Here is a 13,198-nt window from a genome sequence, read left to right as displayed (position 1 = left end):
ATCCTCTTGCTCGCTCCAGCTCCATGGCCATGGCCAGCTGAAAGCAGGTATCTGGGGTTTATTTATCTTTTATAATTGAAACTTTGTTGCCTTAAGTGGAGCTCAGAGCTGGCCAGGGTGGGCGGGAGGGAAGCCTCCTGTTCACTCCAGCTCTGTGGCCATGGCTGGCTTAAAGCAGGTATCTGGGGTTTATTTACCTTCTATAATTGAAACTTTGTTGCTTTCAGTGAAGAGCTCAGAGCCCGCTGTGGCAAGCGGGAAGCTTGGCTTCCTCCATCATTGGGGCAACCAAGCCTCCTGCTTGCTCCAGTTCCATGGCTGCTGGCCGCTATCTTGGTTGGGTTAATTTGCATATAGTCACTCTGATTGGCTGGTGGGCGTGTCTTAGGGCATAGTGAAGGTATGGTCAGTTAGCATGCTTGTCTTTTATTAGTGTAGATTACCATAGACTGAGTGACTTAAGCAACATTTACTGCTCAGTTATGGAGACTGGGAAGTTCAGAATCAAAGTGCCAGCAGATTCTGGTGAGAGCCCTCTTTCTGGTTTTGGAGATGGCTATCTTCTTGCTGTATCCTCATATGGTGGAGAAACATTATGTCTCCCACGTCTCTTATTAATCGCATACATTAGGGTTTCACCCTCATGAACTAATTATCCCCCAAAGGTACTACCTCCAAGTACCATTACATTGAAGATTAGGTGCCAGAGGCCGGTCCATCCTTGTTGCTTGACACATTCGCTGCAGGGAGGAAACATCTGCACAGCATATGTTTCAAGGGACCTGGCATACTGTTCTTAATATGTTTGCTCCCCTTCTTAGCAAAAACCCTTTAAGTGCCGGGCGGGTAATTAATCACCTTAACTATGAACAATCACGCTTAAGCTACATAATCTTTACTTAGGCCATTGTCTTTCAGTTACTTCCTTGTAGCTTAACAGAACAGTAGAGTAGTGACCTTGGAATGGAGATAACAAACTAACCGGAACCTTTAGAATAGAATGGATAGGATTAAAATCAACAGAACTAGATGGAGATGGGATTTTTGGCAAAGGTCAGATAAGAAACTCTGGACATGAAACAAGGAACTGTAGAAGGTCAAGGGAGGACCCAAAACATACCATGATGTGACTATAGAGGCATGCTTATAGGATCAAATGGTATAAATACAGATGTAACAGGAGAATAAAGAAGAACCTGGCTATGCTGATCATCTGAACACTGTCTCCGTGTCCACACCTTTGGGAACCCCTGGACTGCCAGGGCTGGACCCTGGCAATTAGGGCTTCAACATACAAATTTAGTGAGGGGGATACACAAACGTTTAGTCCATAGTAGTAGTCAGTTCTCTTTCTGTATCTTCTGTTCCTGGCAATCACTCATCTGCTTTGTTACTTGTAGATTTGCTGTTTCTAAATTGAATCAGAAACTACAATATTTTGCATGTGACTTATTTCACATAGTATAATGCTTTTTAGATTTATTTGTGTCATTGTGTATTTCAGTAATTCATTTCATTGCCAAGTAGTAACCCATTGTATGGATTTAACACACAATTTATTCATTTTCCAGGAAATGAACATTTGAGTTGTTTCCAGTTTATGGACGTTATGAATAAAGCTGCTATGAACATTTGTGTTCAAGCCTTTTGTTGTCATATGTTTAATTTCTCTTTTAATTACATAGGAGTGTGATTGCTGGTTGTATGGTGAGTGTATGTTTAACTGTATCTAGGGTATTGCCAGAAAGTTTTTCAAAGTGGCTGTATCATTTTATACCCTCACCAGAAATATATGTGAGTGCCTATTGCTCCCACAAACTCTTGTGTCAATCTTATTATAAATTTTAGCTATTTTAGTGAGGGTATAGTGGTATCTCATTGTGTTATCAATTGACATTTTCTTAACATTTAATGGTGTTGAACATATTTTCATGAACTTACTGGCCATTCAGGTATCTTCTTTGAAGTGTCTATTAAAATCTCTTGTCCATTTAAAAATGGAATTGTACTTATTGAGTTGTAGAAGTTCTTTATATATTCTGAATACTGGATTTTGATGAATGATTTTTATGTCTGTTATGAGGGATATTGATCTATAGCTTTGTTTTCTTGTAATATCTTTGCCTGATTTTGGTATTAGGATAATAATAATACTGGCTTTATAAAATGAATTGGGAAATGGTCCCTTTTCTTTTTTTTCTGTAAGAGTCTGTGTAGAATTGGTATAATTTCTTCTTTAAATGTTTGGTAGAATTCACCAGTGAAGCCACCAGGACGTAAAGTTTTCTTTGTAAAATGTTTAATGGATTTGATTTTTAAACCTGATTCCTTTTAATTTTCTCTACTAAAAAGTGAGTACCTTCTTTTAGGTAGCCAGTTGATAATGAGTTTCTTAGAGTAGGGTTCCTGATTCCAGGTATGAGGAGGCAAGACTTAATGTGAATTTAGAACTGTATTTCTGGGGAAGTGGGTTGAGGTGAATGGTGGGGTAGTCACAGAATTTTACAGTCACTTGATCTTGTCTTATATATATTGAAAACCTTTTGTTTTTGTGATTCTCCATGCACCCTCCTGTCTCCCCCCTGCCCCCCCCCCCATCACCAAAATGCAGTGGAAGTAGAAGATAGGCTGAGAAAGTATTTTAGAGACTTTCTTCCACTTCTAATAGCACTGGCTTGTATCTCTCTTTTAAAAATGTTTAGATCTGCTTCATCTCCTACTAAAGCCTTTATTAGACTTCATACTTAACAAAAACATCCTTCTTTTAATAGAAATCTTCAAATATGTACAGAAATGAATAACATAAGGAAACCGTGTAGACACATCTCCCGGATTCAACTATTGTCAGTATAATGGCCATTTTATTTTATTTAGTCTCATAGCCAGCCTCCCACTAGATTATTTTGAAGCAAATAGCAGATTTTATGACTATTTTGTGTCTTTAAAAGATTAAAGATGTTAAAAAAAATAGCACATATCACACTAGAAAAATAATTTCTTAATATCAAATATTCTGAGTTCATATTTTCCTGTTTGAAATTTTTTATATTTGCTTTGCTTAAACACTGCAAAAGCCTCTTAAGTCTCTCTTCTGTAGGTACTCTTAAGCCTCTTAAGTCTCTCTTCTGTAGGTACTCTTCCCCCTTCTCCCCTCTTTGCTTTGCAATTTATTTGTTCAGCTTTGTTCATGGAATTTCCCATGTTCTAGAGTTTTCTGACTCCATCTCTGGTTGTGGTGAATGTGTCTCCTATATTTCCTTCCCTGTAGTGAGATCTAGAGCAGCGATTTTCAACTTTTTCATTTCATGGCACACATAAACTAATTACTACAATTCTGCAGCACACCAAAAAAATACATTTTGCTAATCTGACAAAAACATAGGCACACTTTTGATTGATTTACCAAAAAAAAAAAAGTAATAATTACCTACCCTTTTTGCTCCAAAGTGACTTTTTAAATAATTAGGTGCCTATAATTGTATATAAGGCAGCGATTTACAACTGGTGTGCCCTAGGAAATTGTAAAACGTGTAATACCTGACTATTTAGTCAGGAGCACTGACCTCTTTTCTCTTAGATTATCAAATAAAAGATGACAGCAGTCAACAATAATAGCTATCTGGTGTGAATGAATCAAAATTATACCCTTCTTTGGTCAGAGCAGCAAAAATATATTTTGGTGTGCTGCACATATCTTCTATTTAGCTCAGGAGCGCCATGAGATGAAAAAAGTTGAAAATCGCTGATGGATCCCAAATCGCTGATGGATCCCATCAGTTTTTCACCTAGTTGTCCTCGAAATCATGGTGCGTTGCTGCCTTTTTGTAGTCCCCATTTCTAGAGTGAAGACTACCTTGATTCTATTTATGCAAGACTTTAGACACTACTTAATTGGTTCCTGTGTGTGTTATTTCTAATTGGGAATTTGATTTAGGAAATCTGTTTCATTCTGTATCATACTTGATCTTGAAAATAAATGAATATTGAACAATCTTTTAAGAACATTTATTAGGAATATAAACTAGATGTCCAATATAAACATATTACCTACTACTGATTATATATATAATACTAATACATTATTTTAGTAAAAGACCTTAGAATTATATCCAGAGTGACTATCTAGTTCATATTTTTCTTGTTGATGCTCTAAAACTGTGAGTAACAAATGCTAGAGAAGAATTTTTCTTCAATGATTTCTTGCTTTTCCACTTTGAAAGTGCTTTGTTGGTGAACTATTTTGAGTGAAATTCTAACAGACCAAGTTTACTTTGAAATTCTGCATTGCTCTTTCTTTCTTGGCTTTACTAATGCATTCACTTTCCGAGAAATTCTGTTTTGTTGACAGTGATCTCAAATAGCAATTTCTTCTCTTCCAGGTAACAGTGCATTTGTAATGGCACTTAATACTTTCCACCGAATTTCAGAGCCAGTCAGTTATCTTCCTAAACTTCTCAAATAATATTTTCAGCTAAAAACTTACTCCTTTACTAGCTCACCTGTTCAGTTTTTAAGCATTTTGAAGACTGTAGATTGTGCCTTTATAAGGAAATGGCCTCTTTGATTCAGTTGTATGGATTTGCGGATATGCGTTCTATCAAGTTGTCCACTTCGTTAGTCAGTCTGTCACATTTAACAAGATTACTGGTAATTGTACTGACCTAGAGGTCTATGCTTCCTTCAGTTATATTTCCTTGTCCTTTACAACTGTGCTTTGTTGAACATGATAGTTTGAACTTGGAAGATAATTTGTATTCTTTTATTCCTCACTTCTGTAGACTTTAAAGTGCCATGCTTTATTTCTAGAGTGACAATATTTTTACTTAAACATTTTTGACATTATGGTGATTTACTTTTTTTGAGATTATAGTGAAAGCAAAAAGTTCCAAAATCTAAAAAAATGTACCAAAAAAAAAAGTAGAGCAGAGTGCATATATTTTTGCTAAGCACATCTCCAGCTTTTTAACTGGATGATTAGCATCAGCTAATGGCAACAATCCTTGGTTTTGAGTTGGTCATAGTGTTTATAGTTAGAAATTTGAATTTTGATCCTTACTGTGGAAATCCTAATTATAATAAAGGACACAAAAGCAGGGTAGAGTATTGAAAGTAAAGCAATTTCAGTTTGAGGCTTTGCCAGTTAAGGCTTATAGAGAGGTAGCAATGGAGCTTTAACTAGTTTTGCTGTTTGTCATCTGTGTTTACAACCTGTCCCGGCTTTTTACTCCCATTCAGTTGAGAGAGATACATTGTTCGGTAAAGTTCTTCTGCAAGAGTTACTTTCTTCAGGTGTGCTGGGTGGACAAGAGTTTATGTAGCTGTTTTGGCGAGCTGTGTAATTTTGAAGGTGGTGGCTGTGGTATTTGGTGCAAAAGAACACCGGAGGTAGCTGAAACTAAGAACTGTGCATCTCACTGACCATTTTTCTTATCTTCCACTAAACCAGTGGTTCTCAACCTTCTGGCCCTTTAAATACAATTCCTCATATTGTGAACCAACCATAAAATTATTTTCGTTGCTACTTCATAACTGTAATGTTGCTACTGTTATGAATCGTAATGTAAATATCTGATATGCAGGATGGTCTTAGGCGACCCCTGTGAAAGGGTCGTTCGACTGCCAAAGGGGTCTCGACCCACAGGTGGAGAACCGCTGCACTAAACATTAATCCTGTGCTTTGCTTTACCATGTACTATTGGGTTACTCTAATTAAATTAGGGACTCGTTAGCTTTATCATAGTCTCATTTATGGAGACTTCTGAGGACCTTAACATAGCCCTCTAAAGTTTCAGAATGAAAAGTGTTTACATTTCATACATATTTTAATCTTTGTAACTTGGAATAATTTTCAGGCAATACCTACAAGGAAAATTGGATTGTGAATTATTAGGTGAAATTGATCCTCCCACCCTCAACTAGTTTCTGTGTGCATACAGTAGCAAAAGTTGTTTATGGAATAATGCAGCAACATCTACTGTTCACATTTAGCTGTTAAAGACTTAATTGAGATAGAAGCCATACTTAGCATTGCTGCTTATCTGTATACTAGAGACCCAATGCATGCAATTCGTTCAAGGGGCTTGGCCCTCACAGCCCTGGCTTTGTCCAGAAGGTAGTCCAACTGTCCGGTCTAACTAGCATATTATGCTTTTATTACTGTAGATATAGTGGGAAATCTTACTGGTATTCTTGGTCCTATTATAGAAGGAAGGGGAAATCCAACCTCTACTTGGCCATCACTTATAAATATTTTCAGATGGTTATAAGGTGTGTGTGTGGGGGGGTGGTATTTGAAGTTAATTGAAATTTTGCCTTAGTTGTGATCCTTTAGAAAAAGTTTGTAACGCAGGAATTCAAGTAATGTTTTTCTTTTTTTAAATTCTAGGTGAGGATTATGAAGATGAGAACCTAGTAAACTCTGATGAGGTTATGAAGAAACCATGTCCAGTACAGATTGTTCTTGCTCATGAAGATGACCATAACTTTGAGCTTGATGAAGCAGCTTTGGAGCAGATATTGCTACAGGAGCACATTCGTGATCTTAACATAGTGGTAGTATCCGTGGCAGGAGCTTTTCGTAAAGGGAAATCATTTCTACTGGACTTCATGCTTAGATATATGTATAACAAGGTGAATAGTGTCTTTTAAATTGAACCCAATTTAAAACAACAAACTCTACCAACCAACCAATTTTATTTAAAAGCTAATAGACAAAAACTAGTAAGAGCTGTATTTTTAGTTTTACAAAAATCAGTTCTTAATAAGACTTCTCAGTTACAACAGTAATATATGTTTGACCTCTTGATTGCTCTTCATCTCTATAATTCCTTTTTGCTTATAATAGATATTGATGCATAAGATTGAGCATCTATGTTCCAGGCATTGCAGCTCTAATCCAAGATGCCTGAATATACTCCAAAGTCTCTGAAGTACTGTTCATCTCTCCCTTTTTGTTATTTCCTCATACCTTCCCCTTCTTGAACACCTTTCTAGTGGGTGGGTTAGGCTGATAGAGACTTTTGTAGAAGTACAGCTATGCTCCTCAAGTCACCTTCAGTGACGGTTACGTTTTGAGATGAAGTTGAGTCCCTTATAGTGTCTTCCATGTTCTTAGACTCATCTCTTGCCTTTGTTTATAAAAGTATCCTCTAGTTTTTAGTTCCTTGAGAGTGTCATGTTTTTTCTCAAATGTCGCTGTGCCCTTGGCTAATCTTCACAGGAGGCCTTCCCAGATGTCTAAGACTAAGTTATGTCCTCCTCCCAATACTCAAGGCACAGGTCATGTATTCTATTGATACTACTTTTTTTGATACCACTTTATTACTTATTGTTTCTGGCTAGTATAACCTCTGTCAAGGGTGGGCCTTATCTTGAATACCATATCTCCTGCACCCAGCACAATACTTGGCCTGTGTAAGCACTTATTTTATATTTTGGCCAATGAGCTTCCTTTCTTAACACTTTTTCACTTTTTTATGGTGCCAGACAACTATTATTTCCCTCCTCTCTTGCACCCCTCTGACTCTGACTTTTTCCCTGAAAAAAGCAAAAAAAAAAAAAGTTTTTTTCCATTTGAATCAGAATGTTTTTATAACAGTTGCAAGTTGGGCTGAGGGAATGGGAGTTTGATAGAGACCAAGAAAGAACTGGAAATTTGGAGTGGATCATTTAGCGGGAAGGCTTTATTGGGGGCATTTGACATTTTGACATTTAGAAGCCACATAAAGATGCTAGAAATAACACTTTGACAGAATTATGTAATTGTCTAAATCAGCGGTTGCCAACCAGTGGTCTGCGGACTACTGGTGGTCTGTGGGGTCTGAAAGGTTGGGCTCCACTGGTTTAAGGAAACCTTTGGAGCAGTGGTCGCCAACCGGTGGTCCTTGGACCACTGGTGGTCCATGAGTTCTGAAAGGTTGGCGACTGCTGGTCTAAATATTGGTCAAGGTGCTCACCTTTTTGAGTTCTATATAAATCTGTAACTGGATATGCATCTGCTTTTCAGGAAATTTTTTTTAATAGGGGTCTCTTCAGGAATGAATATTCAAGTATGCCTGAGTATCAGAATGTAGTTCATATTAAAGAATACTATTATATTGGAAATTGAAAAAGAGATAGTATTTTAAATATATTTTATTGATTTTTTTACAGAGAGGAAGGGAGAGAGATAGAGAGTTAGAAACATCGATAAGAGAGAAACATCGATCAGCTGCCTCCTGTACATCTCCCACTGGGGATGTGCCTGCAACCAAGGTACATGCCCCCGACCGGAATCGAACCTGGGACCTTTCAGTCCGCAGGCCGACGCTCTATCCACTGAGCCAAACTGGTTTTGGCAAGAGATAGTATTTTAAAGTTTTTCCACTTAAACTTGTTTTTTTTTTCCCCCTGAGTTTCACATCTGAAATAGAGGAATGTATAGGTAGTGGCATATCCTTTTAAAAGTACACTGTACATTTAAAGATGATAAAGAATTTCTGTATTTTGAGGTTCCAACCTCTTAAGTTAGTTTGAGTGTGTTGTCTCTATCTGTGCCTGAACTGTTCACTGCAAATGTATTTGATTTCAAGTAGGTCACAGACAGTAAAATGCTAGAAGGGGAAGGAAGCTTAGATCACTTGTCTGGCAATGACAGATAAGTTTCACCTCAGGTGCTATTTGTGATTCCATCTCTGATCACTTAGTAGGGGCTGTTCAGAGGAGGAATAGCAGCCCACACATGTATTTGCAGTCTCTGGCTAATAGGATTCTTACCCCCTCTCCTGGGGAAGACACTGAAGCCATAGAAAGTTAGGGCTTGAGTGCTATTACATACCTAATTAGTAGCTTCTAAGTTGAAATATTTTTATTAATTTTTATTCAAAAGGTTTCTATGTAGAATTCCTGATATAAGTAATCTCTCTTAATTGAAAATTGCATTAAACAGTATCTGATTTTTAGGATAACATGCTTGTACTGATTTTATGGTGGGTTATAGTTTTCCTAGGAGATGAAAGGGGGAGAAATAATAGTGGAATGGTTTTGGATTTATTTCATTAACCTATATGCCCACAAAGATGGCATGCTAGCTAGCTAAAGAAGGTAGGAAGTGATATAATATGTGGTCTTTTTTTTTTTTTTAAGAAATATGTTTGTTTTTAGTTTTTTTTTATTGATTTCAGAGGAAGGAAGGGAGAGGGAGAGAGAAACATCAATGATGAGAGAGAATCATCAGTTGGCTGCCTCCTGCACACCCCACACTGGGGATTGAGCCTTTACCTGGGCAGGTGCCCTATCTAGGAGGGGATCTGTGACCCTCTGGTTCATGGGTTGATGCTCAACCACTGAACCACACTGGCTGGGCAATATGTGGTCTTTTGTGACTGCCTTCTTTCACTCAGTGTTATTATTTATGTATTTATTTAGAGAGGGAGGAAGGGAGAGAGACATACATACACATATCTCCCACATATGCCCCAACCAGGGATCGAATCTGCAACCTAGATATGTGCCCTGACCGAGAATTGAACCCACGATACAGATGACACTCCAACCAACTGAGCCACACTGGTCAGGGCACTTTAAAGGCTCATTTATGTTGTAGCATTATTGGTACTTCATTCCTTTTTAGGATAATATTATTCTATTGTATAGATATAACAGATTTTATTTATCTACTAGAAACCCAGTGCACAAATTTGTGCATAGGTGGGGTCTGGCCGGCCCGGTCCCAATTGGGGCTGATTGGGGCCGGGCCTGTCAGGAGGAGGAGATGGTGGGAGGTTGGCTGGTGGGCCTTGCCCCTGACAGGGGTGCACGAATTCGTGCATGGGTGGGGTCTGGCTGGCCTGCCCTGATTGGGGCCAATTGGGCCAGGCCATGTGGGGGGAAGGGCCGTGGGAGGTTGGCTGGCTGGCCCCACCCCCAGATCAGGCTGGTTCTCTGACTGTAGTAAGCGTCATAGTGACAGGCCGTTTCAGTTGTTATGGTCTTCCGTTCACTAGCTTTTTATATATATATAAAGTTAATAGACTTTTGGGTTTCCATCTTTAGGCTTATGAATAATGCTATAATTGTATTAACACATCGTTTGCGGGTAGTTTTTATCGTGCGCTAACAGGTGGCGCGGGCCATTTTTGCTAATTTTTTGCGCAAATGGCAACGTTCAGTAAAATTACGATAACTTTAGTTTACGTATTTATACGTTACCCGCATTCTACCGCTAGTCTATAAAAAACGTATTAATACTTGTCCCACGCTCTACTACCAGTCAACTTAAAATGTATAAATACTTTTCCCACATACAGTGTGTTAACATAGTTTAACATGTATTCACTAATTATACATAATACTTTTATATATCTGTATATAAAAATGGTGTGAGGTAAGGGTTCAGTTTAATTTTTTTTGTATGTGTCTATCCAGTTGTCCCAGTACCATTTGTTGGGAAGACTATTCTTTCACCATTGAATGGTCGTGGCAACCTTGTTGAAAATTAGCTGGTTATAGACATGTGAATTTATTTCTGGGCTCTCAATTCTGTTTCAGTGACCTATATATCTTTTCTAATACTAGCACCAGACTGTCTTGATACTGTTGCTTTGTAGTAAGTTTTCAAATCAGGAAGTGAGAGTTCTTTTATTTTGGTCTTCCTTTTCAAGGTTATCTATTGTAGGTCTCTTGCATCCTATATAATAAAGAGGTAATATGCTAATTGACCATCATGCCCTCAAAAGATGGCAGTGCCCACAGCCACAAGATGGTGGCGCCCAGTCCCCTCAGCCCTGCCGGGGGGCACTCCTGCTGCTGGAGTCTCCCAGTCTCTTCAGCCCTGTCGGCAGTGAATTTTCATGTGACCATTACCTTTTAAAAAAATCCTTACCCAAGGATATGATTATTTCTTTTAGATCATCTGTTCTTGCGGAGCAGGCCTAAGCCAACAGGTGGGCATCCCCCGAGGGTCCCAGACTGTGAGAGGGTGCAGGCTGGGCTACTCCCCCATGTGCATGAATTTTCATGCACCAGGCCTCTAGTTTTATATGAATTTTAGATTTGGCTTGCAGATTTCTATGGGAGATTAACTGGGATTCTGTTGATTGGTTTGAGGCTGAAAGTTTGAGTACTGCTCTCTTAATATTAAGTGTTCCTGTCCATGAAAATGGGATGTTTTTCCCATTTACTTAGCTCTTTAATTTCTTTAAAAAATATTTTGTAATTTGCAGAGTAAATTTTACCGGTTTTTGAATTTATTTATTTTTGGATGCTATTATAAAAGGAAGTTTTTTAAATTTCATTTGTAGATTATTCATTGCAAGTTTATGGAAATACAATTGATTTTTGTACATTGATCTTATATCTTGCAACTTTGCTCAACTCATTTATTAGTTCCAGTAGTTTTTTAGCGGATTCTTTATGGAGTCTTTTATATACAAGATCATTTCATCTGCACATAGAGATAGTTCTACTTTTTCTTTTCCAATCTGAATACCTTTTATCTCTCTTTCTTGGCTAATTTTCCTGGATAGAACCTCCAGTACAATGTTGAGAACAAGTGATAAGAGCGGACATCCTAATGAAAGCATCTAGGTTCTCAACACTATGTATGATGTCAACTGTAGATTTTCTTGTAAATTTAAACAAATCACGTTCAGGGTGTTCCTCTCTATTCCGAGTCTGCTGGGAGCTTTTTGTTTTGTTTTTTTAAATCATGAATAGATGTTGGGTTCTGTCAAACGCTTTCTTTTGCATCTATTGATATGATCGTGTGATTTTTCTTTACCCTGTCGATGTGATGGATTATGCTTTTAATTTTTTGAATATTGAATCAGCCTTACATCTTTTGAATAAATCTGACTTAGTTGTGATATATAATTCTTTTTATACATTGTTAGATTCAATTTGCTAATGTTTTACTGAGTATTTTTGTATCTGTGTTCATGAGATATATTGATCTTTAGTTTTTCTTACTTGTAATGTCTAGCTAATTTTGGTATTCAGATAATGCTGGCCTCATAGAATGAGGTAGGAAGTGTTTCCTCTGCTTCTATTTCCTGGAAGGGTTTATAGAGAAATGGTGTTTGTTATTTCTTCTTCAAATGTTTAGTAGAATTCACCAGTGAAATTGGGCTTTAGTTCATTAATTTTTTAGAAGACTATTACTTATTCATTAAATTTCTTTAGTAGATATAGATCTATTCAGATAATCCTATTTTTGTATATGTAGTTTGATAGTTTGTGTCTTTCAAAGAATTGGCCCATTCCAACTAAGCTATCAAAATTGTGGGCATAGAGTTGTTCTTAATATTTATTTTCATTTTGATGTCCATGAATTAATAATTTTAACTCCTTTGATTTCTGATATTATTAACTTGTCTTTTCTCTCTCTCAAATAAATTTCATTGATCTTTTCAAAGGAACATATTTTGGTTTCATTGATTTTTTTTTTCAGTTGATACCCTGTTTTTTCTTTTCAGTTTTTTTGGTTTCTGCTCTACCTGTATTCTGTTTGCTTTAGGTTATATTGCTTTTCTTTCCTAATTTCCTAAGGTGGACATTTAGATGATTAGTTTTAGTTCTATCTTCTTTCCTAATGTGTGCACCAATGTTATAAATTCTCCTCTAAGCACTGCTTTTTCATGAGTGTATTTTTGTTTTCTTTTAGTTCAAATGTTTTAAAAGTTCCTATTGACCCATATGTTATTTCATAGTCTGTTGTTTAGACGCTAGTGTGTTGTTTGGGGTTTTTAGCCCTGATGTTAATTGGTTTCTAGTTTAATTCCATTGTAGTCTGAGAGCGTACTTTGTATAATCTATTCCTTTTAATTTGTTTTTCGCCCCCAGAATGTGGTCTATTTGGGTGAATGTTTTGTGTGAGTCCGAGTGGAATGTGTATTCTGTTGTTGGATGAAATGTTTTGTAATTCCAGTTAGATTCGCTTGATTGCCGTGCTGTTCAGTTCAGCTATATCCTTACTGATTTTCTGTCTGCTGCATTTGTCAGTTACTGATTGAGGGGTGTTGAAGTCTCCAAGTATAACAGTAGATTTGTCTATTTCTCCTCAAACGTTCAGTATTGTCTCACATATGTTGATGCTTTGTTGTGAAGTACATAAACTTTAAGGATTGTTAAGTTTTCTTAGAGAATTGGCTCCTTTATTATATGTAACTAGAAGCCCGGTGCACAAAAATTTGTGTACTGGCGGGGTGTCTCTCAGCCCAAC

General features: G+C 37.3%; 1 protein-coding gene across 1 annotated transcript in view; it reads left to right on the top strand.

The window, feature by feature from the left end:
• The window catches only part of ATL2 (atlastin GTPase 2), a 46,772-nt gene that overhangs the window by 17,015 nt on the left and 16,559 nt on the right, over nt 1-13,198 (top strand). The window contains exon 2 of the mRNA XM_015558868.1: nt 6,386-6,630. Within this exon, the coding sequence (XP_015414354.1) occupies nt 6,386-6,630 (245 nt within the window). The remainder of the gene's footprint in view (nt 1-6,385; nt 6,631-13,198) is intronic.

Source organism: Myotis davidii, unplaced genomic scaffold (assembly GCF_000327345.1).
Source record: "Myotis davidii unplaced genomic scaffold, ASM32734v1 scaffold151, whole genome shotgun sequence".
Classification (NCBI taxonomy): domain Eukaryota; kingdom Metazoa; phylum Chordata; class Mammalia; order Chiroptera; family Vespertilionidae; genus Myotis; species Myotis davidii.
The sequence above is the reverse complement of the archived record's forward strand: the minus strand, read 5'-3'. Positions and strand labels throughout refer to the sequence as shown.